Source organism: Coregonus lavaretus (genome assembly GCF_964263955.1).
Source record: "Coregonus lavaretus genome assembly, chromosome: 11".
Lineage (NCBI taxonomy): Eukaryota > Metazoa > Chordata > Actinopteri > Salmoniformes > Salmonidae > Coregonus > Coregonus lavaretus.
Genome location: NC_139998.1, coordinates 2,767,699 through 2,784,718, shown reverse-complemented (window position 1 = coordinate 2,784,718; position 17,020 = coordinate 2,767,699). Strand labels below are relative to the sequence as shown.

At 44.8% G+C, this 17,020-nt stretch overlaps 1 protein-coding gene across 1 annotated transcript; it reads left to right on the top strand.

Annotated features, from left to right (window-relative positions):
• The first annotated feature begins 12,958 nt into the window (after positions 1-12,958).
• LOC311137709 (protein fem-1 homolog B-like) lies at positions 12,959-16,153 on the top strand. The gene is made up of 2 exons (XM_084172262.1): positions 12,959-13,717; positions 13,846-16,153. Exons 1-2 carry the CDS (start codon positions 13,470-13,472, stop codon positions 15,479-15,481), a joined length of 1,884 nt encoding a protein of 627 aa, XP_084028388.1. The 5' UTR covers positions 12,959-13,469; the 3' UTR covers positions 15,482-16,153.
• Positions 16,154-17,020: the final 867 nt, after the last annotated feature.

The window sequence follows — 17,020 nt, the reverse complement described above, 5'->3', positions numbered from 1 at the left end:
TGGAGTGTGTTTTGTGTTTTATAAAAGTGCCTGAGGAGGCTATGTCGGAGATGAATTGAGCTGAACTGTTCAAATTTCAGCTCAGGGTAGTTGGAAAATGTGAGAACTAACTGGGACGCTTTTAGACTTCTGAACAACATCCCTCGAGAACAATCACCCCAGAATGGACACCAGCGGATATGGCTTTCTGTCATGTTTGTTAGGTTGATCTTTTTCTAACATCATGATTAAGATGGAGGCTCAGCTGGAAGATCTTTGAGACTTGAGAACTGGGCCAGGGGAAACAGGAAACAACTTCCTGTCACAGTTTGGAACATCAGGGTTGTGTTCATTAGGCACCAAATGGAAGAAAACGCACTGAAACAGGGAGGGACTACCTGAACTTGTTCAATTAGACATACTCGTTTTAATTTTCCATTGCAAAACATTTTGGTGTCTCCTAATGAACAAGACCTACAGTGCCTTCAGAAAGTATTCACACCCCTTGACATTTTCCACATTTTGTTGTGTTACGGCCTGAATTTTAAATGGTTTTAATTGAGTTTTTTGTCACTGGCCTACACACAATACCCCATAAAGTCAAAGTGGAATTATGGTTTTCTAAATTTTTACAAATAGATGAAAAGCTAAAATGTCTTGAGTCAATAAGTATTCAACCACTTTGTTACGGCAAGCCTAAATAACCTTAAAATATTCCAAAATATGCATGCTATTTGCAACATGGCACTAAAGTAATACTGCAAAAAAGTTGGTAAAGTAATTTAACTTTTTGTCCTGAAAACAAAGTGTTATGTTTGGGCAAATCCAATACAACACATTACTGAGTACCACTCACCATATTTTCAAGCATAGTGGTGGCTGCATCATGCTATGGGTATGCTTGTAATCATTAAGGACTTGCGAGTTTTTCAGGATAAAAAATAAACGGTATGGAGCTAAGCACGGGCTAAATCCTAGAGGAAAACTTAGTTCATTCTGCTTTCCACCAGACACTGGGAGGTGAATTTACCTTTCAGCAGGACAATAACCTAAAACACAAGGCCAAATCTACACTGGAGTTGCTTACCAAGAAGACAGTGAATGTTCCTGATTATACAACGGGTGGGTCTAATCCTGAATGCTGATGGGTTAAATCTGCATTCCAGCCGGTGTCTATTCCACAAGTTGCCACCGGCTAAATGTATGACGTTAAAATGTCTATTTACTCTGTTGCATCTGACTGCGCAATCCACTGTCTCATCAGCCCAGCCAGGCAACTTATAAACGTTATCTCCACTATAAAAAGCATCTAGACATTATCTCACATTTCTTTTAGACTAACATTTAGTTTTCAACAGCGGTGATTTGTAAAAACCTTGCTGTCTTTCTCGCCGACATCTGCAACATTGTTAATATATTCAAATTCGATCTCCTGCTGTGCCATAGTAATGAACGTGTCGGGATGAGACAGACAGCCAGGGAGCGTTTCTCTGCCAGTCTAAATCATGAATCAGCCGGCATCATTTTTATGGATATATATATATAAAAAAAATCTCAATAGAAAAAAGGTAAAATGCAGTCTTTCCAGCTTCACTTTGAAGTGATTGTGTTACTGTAGCTGTGTTGTTGGCTAGCTCCTCTGAACAACAGTGTCCTGACGAGTGAGCACGTTTCTATGCCAGGCGAAATCGTGCCTCATTAGCTGATTGTTATGGATGTATCCAAATAAATGTCACTAGAAAACAGCTTATGCAAATGCAGCTACTTCGCTGTTATTCTGGCTTTTTGAAGTGACTGTAAGTTAGATGTAGTTGGCTAGCTAGCAAGCAAGGGATAAGAACGTTGCCAGTCAGTATGGGTCACGTCCATAGATACAGAACAAAAAGACTGAACGACTGGGTCGCGTCTCTAGCAACCCTAGATTTGTGTTGGGACTATATCTATTTCTAAAAACATGTTTTCACTTTGTAATTATGGGGTATTGTGTGTAGATGGGTGAGAAACCTATATTTAATCAATTTTGAATTTGGGCTGTAACAAAATGTGGAATAAGTCAAGGGGTATGAATACTTTCTGAAGGAATACTTTCTGAAGGTACTGTAGTAGGATAGCAGGTGTGAAACTTTGCATGTAAGATAATATAACATTATTTTGAAAAGTGCACATTTCCTCTCCAAAAGAACACGGCACAATGACAAATATTGCACTTAGGGGTGTTTAGAGGAAGCCTGATCACTGCACTCTCGTTTCGTTTGAATCTGTGTAGCGAAACAGAACGTAAGCTCTCGAGATCAGGGTGGTCAAACAAGGCTAGTTGAGAGGCACTGCAATGGGACAATAGACACACATCCATTAGCAATAGTCTGTCAGTTTTTTTCTGCCATTGGTTTTTAGAAATCTTTCCAAATGTATTAAAAATATAAACAGTAATACCTTATTTACATAAGTATTCATACCATTTGCTATGAGACTCGAAATTGAGCTCAGGTGCATCCTGTTTCCATTGGTCATCCTTGAGATGTTTCTACAACTTGATTGGAGTCCACCTGTTGTAAATTCAATTGATTGGACATGATTTGGAAAGGCACACACCTGTCTATATAAGGTCCCACAGCTGACAGTGCATGTCAGAGCAAAAACCAAGCCATGAGGTCGAAGGAATTGTCTGTAGAGCTCCGAGACAGGATTGTGTCGAGGTACAGATCTGGGAAGAGTCCCAAAATATTGCTGCAGCATTGAAGGTCCCCAAGAACACAGTGGCCTCCATCATCCTTAAATGGAAGAAGTATGGAACCACCAAGACTCTTCCTAGAGCTGGCCGCCCATCCAAACTGAGCAATCGGGGGAGAAAGGCCTTGGTCAGGGAGGTGACCAAGAACCCGATGGTCACTCTGACAGAGCTCCAGAGTTCCTTTGTGGAGATGGGAGAACCTTCCAGAAGGACAACCATCTCTGCAGCACTCCACCTTTCAGGCCTGTATGGTAGAGTGGCCAGACGGAAGCCACTCCCCAGTAAAAGACACATGACAGCCCGCTTGGAGTTTGCCAAAAAGCACCTAAAGGACTCTCAGACCATGAGAAATAAGATTCTCTGGTCTGATGAAACCAAGATTGAACTATTTGGCCTGAATGCCAAGCGTCACGTCTGGAGGACACCTGGCACCATCCCCACGGTGAAGCATGGTGGTGGCAGCATCATGCTGTGGGGATGTTTTTCAGCGGCAGGGACTGGGAGACTAGTCAGGATCGAGGGAAAGATGAACAGAGCAAAGTACAGAGAGATCCTTGATTAAAACCTGCTCCAGATCGCTCAAGACCTCAGACTGGGGCGAAGGTTCACCTTCCAACAGGACAACGACCCTAAGCACACAGCCAAGACAACGCAGGAGTGGCTACAAACAAGTCTCTGAATGTCCTTGAGTGGCCCAGCCAGAGCCCAGACTTGAACCCGATTGGAGAGACCTGAAAATAGCTGTGCAGCGATGCTCCCCATCCAACCTGACAGAGCTTGAGAGGATCTGTAGAGAACAATGGGAGAAACTCCCCAAATACAGGTGTGCCAAGCTTGTAGCGTCATACCCAAGAAGACTTGAGGCAGTAATCGCTGCCAAAGGTGCTTCAACAAAGTACTGAGTAAAGGATCAAATACATTTGCTAACATTTCTAAAAACCTGTTTTTGCTTTGTCATTATGGGGTATTGTGTGTAGATTGATGAGGATTTTGTTTTTTTAATCCATTTAAAAATGGCTGTAACGTAACAAAATGTGGAAAAAGGTCAAGGGGTCTGAATACTTTCCGAATGCACTGTATATGGCTCTGACGTACCGAATAGCTTGAATTGAATTGATGGAAGTTTATGACTTGATTGAAGCATTATTGTTGAAAACTACATTTTGGCTACATTCTCAAAAGGAAAAAAGCTATATTAGTTATGAACATAAACAGTATGGGTAGCTACAGGAAGAATGGAAAAACAACATGCAGGACATGTTCTGATCCGTGTGATCTGATACTTGAATGATTGTAACATAACCCACTGGGCACACCACGTCATTTCAACGTGGTCATATTTGGTTGAGACGTTGATCAATGAGATTACAACCTATATTCAAAAAGACAACCAAAAGTTAGTTGTCACCCTAATGTCTATCGCTGCGCTTTTAACCATTTTTAAAAGCACAGCAAAAGTTCAAATGGAAATACAATGTCAGATATTTTGTTTATTTATACAAAAGATTGTGTTATCACTGTGCTTCATCTAATAGCAGAACCAAATTACCTGGATTGCAGTTAAGATTACATTAAAATAATATGGTCAAAGTGATCAGTGCCGTTCTAGATTCTGTGCAGACTGTTACAGCAATTGTGAAGATCTCCACAGACCTGCGATGACCTATGCATGCTATCTTGAACATGCATGCTTTATATGATTACATAAGAAGACATTTATAGTTACAGTAATCTCAAAATGTGACCATGGATGTGTTACTCATTTTAAGGTTGAATGTTACATTAGTTTGCAAGATAGGCTTAACTTTAGGCTACTTACTGTATTGCAAAAGTAATATTGAATTGGTTGACAACCAAATATCAACATTTAAAGGAGGTGTATCTACTGCTTGGATAGGTCCATCTGAGCCATGGCTTAATCCCATTCTTTAACTTTTATTTTTTGTTGAGTTGTAGACGTGAATCCAACATATAATTTGTTAATTGTATTTCAAAAGGGATATGGTCAACACAACCAAATATGAACATTTGAAGGAGATTTATCTTCTGCTTGGATGGTTCCATCTGTGCCACTGACTTAGTCTGGCTTTAATTCCAGTTTGTCTACAAATTAATAATTCATATGTTGGATTCACGTCTCCATCTCAACCAAAAATCGAAGTTAAACAATAGGACGAAATCAAACTTTAAATGCACTTAGTTGATTTTTTTTGTTGAGATGGAGATGTAGCGTACGAGGCTAATGGAAACGTGAATTTGTAGACAAACTGGAATTAAAGCTAAACTAAGTCAGTGGCACAGATGAAACAAGCAGAAGATAAAGTACATCTCCTTCAAATGTTGATATTTTGTTGCGTTGACAACCAAACACAATTCAATATCACTAAATATCATTACATTTTAAATCAACCAGAGCTTGAAACCCCATGCCTATTATTGTATTGTCTATTTTTAGTTGAATACTGTGTTGAATTGAAACAATAACTCTTGATGACTTTTCAAATGCTATATACTGTAGGCCTAAATAGCAGCATCAATGATGATATATGAGTGATAAAGTATGGTCACATTTCATTTGCTCTGTTAAACCCACCCTTTGGAATGACTTCAATAGCAACAGTGAATCTACACTGAACAAAAATATAAACGCAACATGTAAAGTGTTGGTCCCATGTTTCATGAGCTGAAATAAAAGATCAAAGAAATTGTCCATACGCACAAAAAGCTTATTTCTCTCAAATTTGGTTCACAAATTTGTTTACACCCGTTAGTGAGTATTCCTCCTTTGCCAAAATAATCCATCCACCTGACAGGTGTGGCATATCAAGAAGCTAATTAAACAGCATGATAATTACACAGGTGTGCTGGGGAATATAAAAGGCCACTCTAAAATGTGCAGTTTTGTCACATTTGCCACAGATGTCTCAAGTTTTGAGGGAGCGTGGAAGTTGCAGGCGGTAGGCCACTGGGTTGACTCGCCGGACCACTCTTCCTGGACTCCACGTGGAGGGGAATATCCCGTGTGGAGAGCCACACCCTTTGTCCCAGTCGCTGACTCCACATAGCTGGGTTGCTGGAGACGTAGCACACAGCACCCCCTCCAGATCCTGGTTGATGCTCCGTCTGCCCGTTCGACTGGGGATGGAAGCCAGAAAACAAGCTGACGGAGGCGCCGAGGCAGTTGGCGAACGCCTTCCAGGCCTTTCTCCCCCGATTGCTCAGTTTGGATGGGCGGCCAGCTCTAGGAAGAGTCTTGGTGGTTCCATACTTCTTCCATTTAAGGATGATGGAGGCCACTGTGTTCTTGGGGACCTTCAATGCTGCAGCAATGTTTTGGGACTCTTCCCCAGATCTGTGCCTCAACATAATCCTGTCTCGGAGCTCTACAGACAATTCCTTCGACCTCATGGCTTGGTTTTTGCTCTGACATGCACTGTCAACTGTGGGACCTTATATAGACAGGTGTGTGCCTTTCCAAATCATGTCCAATCAATCGAATTTACAACAGGTGGACTCCAATCAAGTTGTAGAAACATCTCAAGGATGACCAATGGAAACAGGATGCACCTGAGCACAATTTCTAGACTCATAGCAAATGGTATGATTGACCAACACCTGGAACACCGCAGGCGCATTGGCTAGACCGAACAGCATGACTTGGTACTCGTAATGCCCACTGGGTGTGTTAAAAGCCGTCTTCCACTCGTCCCCCTCCCGAATCATCACCAGGTTGTAGGCCTTACATTAAGTCCAGCTTGGTGAAGACCCGGGCTCCCTGCAACGACTTGAATGCCGTCGTCATCAGGGGGAGTGGGTAGCGGTTCTTAACCGTGATGTCGTTGAGCGCCCGGTAATCAATGCACGGCCGCTGCCCAACGTCCTTTTTCCCCACGAAGAAGAAGCCCTCGCCCGCAGGTGAGGTAGAGGGACGGATGTGACCCTCGACGAGTGCCTCGTCGATATACTCCCTCATGGCCAGCGTCTCCGGCCGGGACAAGGAAAACAGTCACCCTCGTGTGGGCATGGCGCCCGGTAGGAGATTGATAGCGCAGTCGTAAGGCCTGTGAGGAGGTAGGCCCTTGGCACGCCTCTTACTAAACACCTCCCCCAGATCCCAATACTCCCGGGGAATGCCTGCCAGGTCTGGGCCAGTGACGGAATCTGTAGCCGCTGTCCTCCCGGTGGCAACTGCCGCTAGGGCGGTAGGCGGTTTGGAGTGCGGGATCTGGGGAAGAGGTGAGGACTGGTAGGTGGTCTGGGACGGTGGTTTGGGCTGATGAGTGGTCAGTGGAGACCGGAACAGGACGGGGGCGGAGCCTCCCTCCAGGATGAGCCGCCCCGTGGACCAGTCTATCCGGGGTTTGTGGGCGACCAGCTAGGGGTGCCCGAGGACGAGGGGACACTCTCTGGAGTTGGGGTTTCGATTCCGGCTCGTTGCACCCCTCCCGATACTATCAAACCCTCCCGTTTCCCGGCTTCTCCAGGCATGAGTTATTGTGGTGACCTGCCTGGCCCCTGTACAGGCACTGTTCCTGGCGCAGACGCCTCAGCCTCTCCATCCTGGACAAGCGCGCCACCCCCAGCTGCATAGCCTCCTCCTGAGGCGTCTCGTCCCTGAATCGGCTGAAATCCTCCGGGTTGATAGGGGGACGCGGAGGCGCGCCTTGCGTCATCCCTCTCTCATGCGCCCTCTCAGCTGGCGGAGATTCTTCTGCAGGCTGCAGTCAAGTTGGTTCAGCATAGCTCCCTGTGTTGCCAATGCGCTCTGATACTGTGCTGCCTCCGCTGGGTCCATATTGGCTCAGTTTTCTGTAAGGGTTGGGGTGAAGTGTGACCCAGGTGCGTTGCAGGATATACAGTAGGCAGTAGGCAGAGATGGTGAAACAAGGATCTTTACTGGTGGTCCCGAAGCCAAAATACAAAATAACGGACTTATCACGATAAAAGAAAGGCGGAGCAAATAAGTCTCCAAAAACCGTCTTACAGCCAAAATACAAAATACTACCTAAGACTGAAACAAATAACGAAACAGGGAGAACACTTCTCAAGTACCTGTACATAGATCTCCAATCAGACACTGAGTAGTACTGCTGGACATAGAGAAACTAGCAGAGAAAACTGAGCAAGGGAACACAGGGAAGTGAGGGCATAAATATACATGTGAACCGATAGACACAGGTGACACCAATAGGATGATGATTAGTCCCGACTGTGAGTGAGGTGCCTAAGGTTGTCGGAGGATGACACCTAGTGGGTCGCTCCGGAACTGCGACCCCCTCCCATAACAGCATCCCTCTGTTAACCCAAGTAGATAAACGCACCTGTCGCAAAACATTCCACATGATGCAGTGTTAGCCTACAGAAAGAATGCACATACGGTAATAAACATAATTGCATGGTAGGCTATACAGTATATAAACTATGATGATATCCACGTAAGCCTATATGTATTTTAATCTATAGCTACACCTATTATAGGCCTATAATAAACTCCTCTATGCACTTATTATCACATACAGTGAGGGAAAAAAGTATTTGATCCCCTGCTGATTTTGTACGTTTGCTCACTGACAAAGACATGATCAGTCTATAATTTTTATGGTAGGTTTATTTGAACAGTGAGAGACAGAATAACAACAACAAAATCCAGAAAAATGCATGTCAGAAATGTTATAAATTGATTTGCATTTTAATGAGGGAAATAAGTATTTGACCCCTCTGCAAAACATGACTTGGTACTTGGTGGCAAAACCCTTGTTGGCAATCACAGAGGTCAGACGTTTCTTGTAGTTGGCCACCAGGTTTGCACACATCTCAGGAGGGATTTTGTTCTACTCCTCTTTGCAGATCTTCTCCAAGTCATTAAGGTTTCGAGGCTGACGTTTGGCAACTCAAACCTTCAGCTCCCTCCACAGATTTTCTATGGGATTAAGGTCTGGAGACTGGCTAGGCCACTCCAGGACCTTAATGTGCTTCTTCTTGAGCCACTCTTTGTTGCCTTGGCCGTGTGTTTTGGGTCATTGTCATGCTGGAATACCCATCCACGACCCATTTTCAATGCCCTGGCTGAGGAAAGGAGGTTCTCACCCAAGATTTGATGGTACATGGCCCCGTCCATCGTCCCTTTGATGCGGTGAAGTTGTCCTGTCCCCTTAGCAGAAAAACACCCCCAAAGCATAATGTTTCCACCTCCATGTTTGACGGTGGGGATGGTGTTCTTGGGGTCATAGGCAGCATTCCTCCTCCAAACACGGCGAGTTGAGTTGATGGCAAAGAGCTTGATTTTAGTCTAATCTGACCACAACACTTTCAATCAGTTCTCCTCTGAATCATTCAGATGTTCTTTGGCAAATTTCAGACGGCCCTGTATATGTGCTTTCTTGAGCAGGGGGACCTTGCGGGCGCTGCAGGATTTCAGTCCTTCACGGCGTAGTGTGTTACCAATTGTTTTCTTGGTGACTATGGTCCCAGCTGCCTTGAGATCATTGACAAGATCCTCCCGTGTAGTTCTGGACTGATTCCTCACCGTTCTCATGATAATTGCAACTCCACAAGGTGAGATCTTGCATGGAGCCCCAGGCCGAGGGAGACTGACAGTTATTTTGTGTTTCTTCCATTTGCGAATAATCGCACCAACTGTTGTCTCCTTCTCACCAAGCTGCTTGGCGATGGTTTTATAGCCCATTCCAGCCTTGTGTAGGTCTACAATCTTGTCCCTGACATCCTTGGAGAGCTCTTTGGTCTTGGCCATGGTGGAGAGTTTGGAATCTGATTGATTGATTGCTTCTGTGGACAGGTGTCTTTTATACAGGTAACAAACTGAGATTAGGAGCACTCCCTTTAAGAGTGTGCTCCTAATCTCAGCTCGTTACCTGTATAAAAGACACCTGGGAGCCAGAAATCTTTCTGATTGAGAGGGGGTCAAATACTTATTTCCCTCATTAAAATGCAAACCAATTTATAACATTTTTGACATGCGTTTTTCTGGATTTTTTTGTTGTTATTCTGTCTCTCACTGTTCAAATAAACCTACCATTAAAATTATAGACTGATCATTTCTTTGTCAGTGGGCAAACGTACAAAATCAGCAGGGGATCAAATACTTTTTTCCCTCACTGTACTTGTATTTCACTGTACAGCTTTACCTATTGATTGTGGATCAATGAAATGGGGTATCAGCCTATTCAGTGACAACATGTACTGCACTGACACAAATAACTGATGATTGGTTGAAAGAAATTGATAAAAAGAAGACTGTGGGAGCTGTACTGTTAGATTTCAGTGAAGCCTTTGATATTATTGACCATAACATGTTGTTGAGAAAACATATGTGTTATGGCTTTTCCACTTCTGCCATGTTATGGATTCAGAGCTATCTGTCTAATTGAACTGAGAGGGTTTTCTTTAATGGAAGCCTTTATAATGTCAAACATCCAGGCTCTGTCGTAGCCGGTCGCGACCGGGAGACCCATGGGGCGGCGCACAATTGGCCCAGCGTCGTCCAGGGTAGGGGAGGGAATGGCCGGCGGGGATGTAGCTCAGTTGGTAGAGCATGGCGTTTGCAATGCCAGGGTTGTGGGTTCGATTCCCACGGGGGGTATGAAAAAATAAATAAAAATGTATGCACATGTAACTGTAAGTCGCTCTGGATAAGAGCGTCTGCTAAATGACTAAAATGTAAATGTAAAAAAATGTAGGGTGTGGTGTACCGCAGGGCAGCTCGCTAGGCCCTCTACTCTTTTCTATTTTGACCAATAACCTGCCACTGGCATTAAACAGAGCCTGTGTCCATGTATATATTGGAGATTTTTAGTTAACTACTTAGACAACATAACAAACCAATTATATGAATTATGCATGTTGTAGAATGAAACGCCTATATGCCCTATATGCCTATGGATTAAGAACCAATTAAAGGACTAAAACAGAGCCATGATGAAATGGCTCCATAGGTATTTTCCCATGACATATATTATAATATGCTTAACAATAGTAGAGACATTTCTTTTGTGCAAATGCTGTGGTTCTGAGAAAGGATGGTTCCCTCCAGCTCCCTGTAGCTAGTCTGAGCGTGTAGTCAAGGACATGGGATGGAGATCAACTTCAGGAACAGATAGACCTGTATTGTTTCCATTGCTCATTGTTTCTCGTTGCTTCTGAGTAACCTGGTCACACAATCAAGACAAAGAGCCTCAGTGACCACAGCTTTTCAGTTCATCCTGTCTTTTACTATCTTCCAAGGGCGCAGCTGTGTGGAGATATGAGTAGTAGCAGAACTAACATTATCACTTGTTTGTGCGCTATGACCCGATACACATAGACACAAGAAGAAACAATTGTGGCTCAAGGTCAAGGGAGGGTGGCTGTGTGGATAAAGAGGGGGTTCCGATATGATATGAAAAGATGAAGCTGTATAAAAAGAGAGCTCCAAGTCTGGGACGGCAGTTGCTCTGCAGACCAGCTCGGCTCTATTGCTTGTGTAATAAAGTCTATCTTGATTCTACAAAAACTCTGAAAGTACTTTGTTTGTTTTAATCAGTATAGTAATAATTTTCTACAACATATGCTGATGATTCAACCATATACGTGTCAGCAACCATAGCTAATGAAGTCACTGAAACCCTTAACAAGGAGTTGCAGTCAGTTTTGGAATGGGTGGCCAGTAATAAACTGGTCCTGAACATCTCTAAATGTATTGGTGTTACCTTAGATTGTAAACGGTCATGGTTAAAACATATAGATTCAATGGTTATAAAGATGTGGAGAGGTCTGTCCATAATAAAGAGATGCTCTGCTTTTTTGACGCCACGATCCAAAAAGCAAGTCCTGCAGGCTCTAGTTTTGTCTTATCTTGATTATTGTCCAGTCATGTGGTCAAGTGCTGCAAAGAAAGACCTAGCTAAGCTGCAGCTGGCCTAGAACAGAGCGGCATGTCTTGCTCTTTATTGTGATCAGAGGGCTAATATAAATACTATGCATGCCAGTCTCTCTTGGCTAAGAGTTGAAGAGAGACTGACTGCATCACTTCTTCTTTTTATAAGAAATGTTAATTGTCAAATTACACACAGCTCTGACACACACACTTACCACACAGCTCTGACAAACACACTTACCCCACCAGACATGCCACCAGGGGTCTTTTCACATTCCCCAAATCCAGAACAAATTCAAGAAAGCGTACAGTATTATATAGAGCCATTATTGCATGGAACTTCATTCCATCTCAAATTCCTCAAATGAACAGCAAACCTGGTTTCAAAAAACCGATAAAGCAACACATATTTAGGAGATGTTATTGCGGGTGTAGCAAAATGCTTGTGAATTAAATAATTAAACTTTGAATAATTAGATATTACATAGATAAATAATTAAATACATACAGATAAGTAGATACAATTAATTAATTTTAGTCAATATTTTTGTATTTCTTTGCTAATTTATTAAATTGTGTGGGTTTATTTGTTTATTTATCTATTTAAGCGTGCATTTATTTATGCATTCATTTAATTCTAATTACAGCAGGTTTGGTCCTCCATAGAGCTGAGCCTTCCTGCTGGAAAACCACGTCACATAAGTATCCGATTTTGGTCTGTCGCAGATGCACCTCCCCAGATTTAACTCCTCCACTTTCATCTGCTGTCGGTTGCTTCAGCCTTATCACTCAAACAAGCCCTGTGATGAAGCAGGGATACGTTTGAGGAAAATGGGAAACTCCATTGAAATCGCATTACCACCCATTGTGGACGTCGCCCATGCGTCGTCAATGGGCAGCGCGGTGCATTCTGGGTGATTGTGGGACAAGGAGAGCCCTCCTTCAAGGAGTGCCTGGAAGTCAATTGGGCGCCAGCTCAAAAACATAACATTAGCATGAATTTCGTGAATAAGAAGTACATTACAAATATTTTCTGAGACGTAAGATAATGAACTTGTTGTTTTTAATATCGTATAGCTTTGGAATCGTGACATTATGTACTGTAGAGGAAAACAGGCAGGTTTGTCAACTCATAGCCTGACTTTGAAAAGAGATTGCGTGACGATTATCTTAACAACCGCGTGACGCAGCACGACAACGTCAACGAGATTGGTCGACAGTCTGCTGGGTGGGGCCTTATACGTTTTTTCCTCCGAATGTGATTCCTATCTCCTCCTTTCTCTAATATCTCTGGTTAAATTATTCTGTGCACCTCCTGACTCCTTCACATTGTAGCTATCGTTTTCTAGTCGGAGGCATTTGGGAGTTGAAAAATCACTTCCGGGAAGTCATTTGGATGGTAAAAGTTAAAGGTAGCCTTGCTCTGTTTTCAAAATATTCACATTGGTGGGATATTTCCGGGCAAATTCTTCATTGACCTCGCCTGCTTCAAAGTGTTTAAAGAGGAGGAATTCAAGAGAAGCAAGATGAAACAGCAAGACGTTCCTGCTCTCTCTTCAAAGTATGATCAAATCTTTGGTATGATACTTAGCTAGCTACATACACGGTTTTAAACGATCGCTAACCTCAGCTAATGCGTTAGCTCGGTGCCACCAAAAAGGGGACAAAGTTGAAAATCGAACCCAAAAGTTAGTACAAACAATATGATATCTAGGTGCTGTGAAAGAATGGGTTTTAGTTAATAAACGAATTGTCAACCAATTGAGTTTTTCATGTGAGCACTGGAGCTTGTTTCGGTATTTTAATGGGAGGCGGGCTGGGTTGGAGAGCATCTAGTGGGCGACACTTGCGAAGAAGGTGGAGGTGCCGGCGACCTGCTGGGCTTGGATGGAGTCGCTTGCTGGGTACGTCTACAAAGCGGCCGCTGATGGCCGAGTCCTGACGCTGGCCGCCTTGTTGCTCAACCATTCCGAGGCAGAGACACGATATTTACTGGGTTATGTGACCCACCTCGCCGGCCAACGGTCAACTCCTCTCATCATCGCAGCTCGAAACGGACACGACAAAGTTGTGAGGCTGCTGCTGGTTCACTACAGGGTGGATACTGAACAAACTGGCACAGTCAGATTTGACGGGTTAGTATTCATTAATGTAATCATTTGTCATTCAATTGTGTGGAATTGCACTTTATTTCTGCTGGTATAATTCACTTCCATGTGCATTTGATTATGAATGAATTCTACCCATTTCCTCTCTCCTTCAGGTATGTCATTGATGGGGCCACCGCCCTGTGGTGTGCGGCTGGCGCAGGACACTTTGAGGTAGTCCGCCAGTTGGTGTGCCACCAGGCCAACGTCAACCACACCACTGTCACCAACTCCACCCCCCTGAGGGCAGCCTGCTTTGATGGGCGTCTGGACATTGTGAAATACCTGGTGGACCACCAGGCAAACATCGGCATCGCCAACAAGTACGACAACACCTGCCTGATGATTGCCGCCTACAAGGGCCACATGGACGTGGTGGCCTTCCTGCTGGAGCATGGGGCTGAGCCCAACTCCAAGGCCCACTGTGGGGCCACCGCCCTGCACTTTGCTGCTGAGGCAGGCCACCTGGACATCGTTAAGGAGCTGGTGCGCTGCCAGGCTGCCATGTTGGTGAACGGCCACGGCATGACGCCGATCAAGGTGGCGGCGGAGAACTGCAAGGTGGACGTGGTGGAGCTGCTGCTGTCTCATGCCGACTGTGACCCGCACATCCGCATCGAGGCCCTGGAGCTGCTGGGTGCCTCGTTCGCCAACGACCGGGAGAACTATGACATCTTTAAGACCTACCACTACCTGTACCTGGCCATGCTGGAGCGCCACCGTGATCCCGTCGCGCTCATCGCCAAGGAGCTGCTTCCGCCCATCGAGGCCTACAGCGGTCGGGGCGAGTGCCGCACCCCGCAGGAGCTGGAGGCCATCCGGACAGACCGCAACGCACTGCACATGGAGGGCCTGATGGTGCGCGAGCGTATCCTGGGCTCGGATAACATTGACGTGTCGCACCCCATTATATACCGGGGAGCCGTGTACGCCGACAATATGGAGTTTAACCAGTGCATCAAGCTATGGCTGCATGCTCTGCGCCTGCGTCAAAAGGGCAACCGCAACACCCACAAGGACCTGCTGCGCTTCGCCCAGGTCTTCTCCCAGATGGTGCACCTGAAGGAGCCGGTGGGGGCAGAGCCGGTGGAGCAGGTGCTGCGCTGCAGCGTGCTGGAGATCCAGAGGAGTATGGCCAGGGTGGAGGCGGCGCCCGAGGCAGAGCTGCACACGGCAATGGACAACTGCGAGTCCAATATGTTCACCTTCCTCTACCTGGTGTGCATCAGCACCAAGACTGTGTGCGGCGAGGAGGAGCGCGCCCATGTCAACAAGCAGATCTACAACCTGATCCAGCTGGACCCGCGCTCGCGGGAGGGCTTGTCCCTGCTGCACCTGGCCATCAGCTCCAGCACCCCAGTGGACGACTTCCACACCAACGACGTGTGCAGCTTCCCCAACGCGCAGGTCACCAAGCTGCTGCTGGACTGCGGTGCGCAAGTGAATGCGGTGGACCACGAGGGCAACAGTCCTCTGCACATCATCGTCCAGTACAACCGGCCCATCAGCGACTTCCTGACGCTGCACGCCATCATCATCAGCCTGGTGGAGGCGGGCGCCCACACCGACATGACCAACAAGCAGAAGAAGACGCCACTGGATAAGAGCACCACGGGTGTGTCGGAGATCCTGCTCAAGACCCAGATGAAGATGAGCCTCAAGTGTCTGGCGGCACGTGCCGTGCACCAGCACCAAATCACCTACCGCAACCAGATCCCTAAGACCCTGGAGGAGTTTGTGGAGTTCCACTGATCCACCTGGCCAGGGAGGCTTTTTAAACCATTAGAAAACTTGTGTTCTTGTGAATTTTTTTTAATTGTTATAATTTTCTAACAAATCAAAATGGTGCTGCTGATGATGATTAGGAACAGTCAGATGCATTTTGTTTTTTAAAACAATGGTTCCTTTTTTCTGTTTTAAGTATAAATCACGAGTACCAGCAACAGCAGCCATATTCTCATTCTCCCATACAGTGCCTTGCAAAAGTATTCATCCCCTTTGGCGTTTTTCCTATTTTGTTGCATTACAACCTGTAATTTAAATGGATTTTTATTTGGATTTCATGTAATGGACATACACAAAATAGTCCAAATTGGTGAAGTGAAATGAAAAAAATAACTTGTTTCAAAAAATTCAAAAAAATAAATCATGGAAAAGTGGTGCGTGTATTCACCCCCCTTGCTATGAAACCCCTAAATAAGATCTGGTGCAACCAATTACCTTCAGAAGTCACATAATTAGTTAAATGAAGTCCATCTGTGTGCAATCTAAGTGTCACATGATCTCAGTATACACTACCATTCAAAAGTTTGTGTCCTTGTTTTCAAAGAAAATCATTTTTTTGTCCATTAAAATAACATCATTAGAAAACCCTTTTGCAATTATGTTAGCTGTTGTGCTGATTAAAGAAGCAATACAACTGGCCTTCTTGAGACTAGTTGAGTATCTGGAGCATCAGCAATTGTGGGTTCGATTACAGGCTCAAAAGGGCCAGAAACAAATAACTTTCTTCTGAAACTCGTCAGTCTATTCTTGTTCTGAGAAATGAAGGCTATTCCATGCGAGAAATTGCCAAGAAACTGAAGATCTCGTACAAGGCTATGTATTACTCCCTTCACAGAACAGCGCAAATTCTGGCTCTAACCAGAATAGAAAGAGGAGTGGGAGGCCCCGGTGCACAACTGAGCAAGAGGACAAATACATTAGTGTCTAGTTTGAGAAACAGGCGCCTCACAGGTCCTCAACTGGCAGATTCATTAAATAGTACCCGCAAAACAGCAGTCTCAACGTCAACAGTGAAGAGGCGACTCCGGGATGCTGACCTTCTAGGCAGAGTTGCAAAGAAAAAGCCGTATCTCAGACTGCCCATCTTAATCTTTTCTTTTTATTGGCCAGTCTGAGATATGGCTTTTTCTTTGCAACTCTGCCTAGGTCAGCATCCCGGAGTCGCCTCTTCACTGTTGACGTGGTAGGCATGTTGTGTAAATCAAATGGTACAAACCCCCCAAAAATCAATTTTAATTCCAGGTTATAAGGCAACAAAATAGGAAAAATGCCAAGTGGGGTGAATACTTTCGCAAGCCACTGTATCTCTCCTACTGAAGTGTTACTGTCTATGGCTGTCATTGTGAGTGGGTGTCACTAGCAGAATGAGGAAATTGTCAGCCTGCTTTGTGCTTTCACTTACCCAGACTGTTCCAAAGAGAATACCTGGCAAAGCCAAGCATCCACACAATGGTGACAACAACAGGACATTTTGGCTGCTTGTACTGCATGGACCCAATTGTCCCA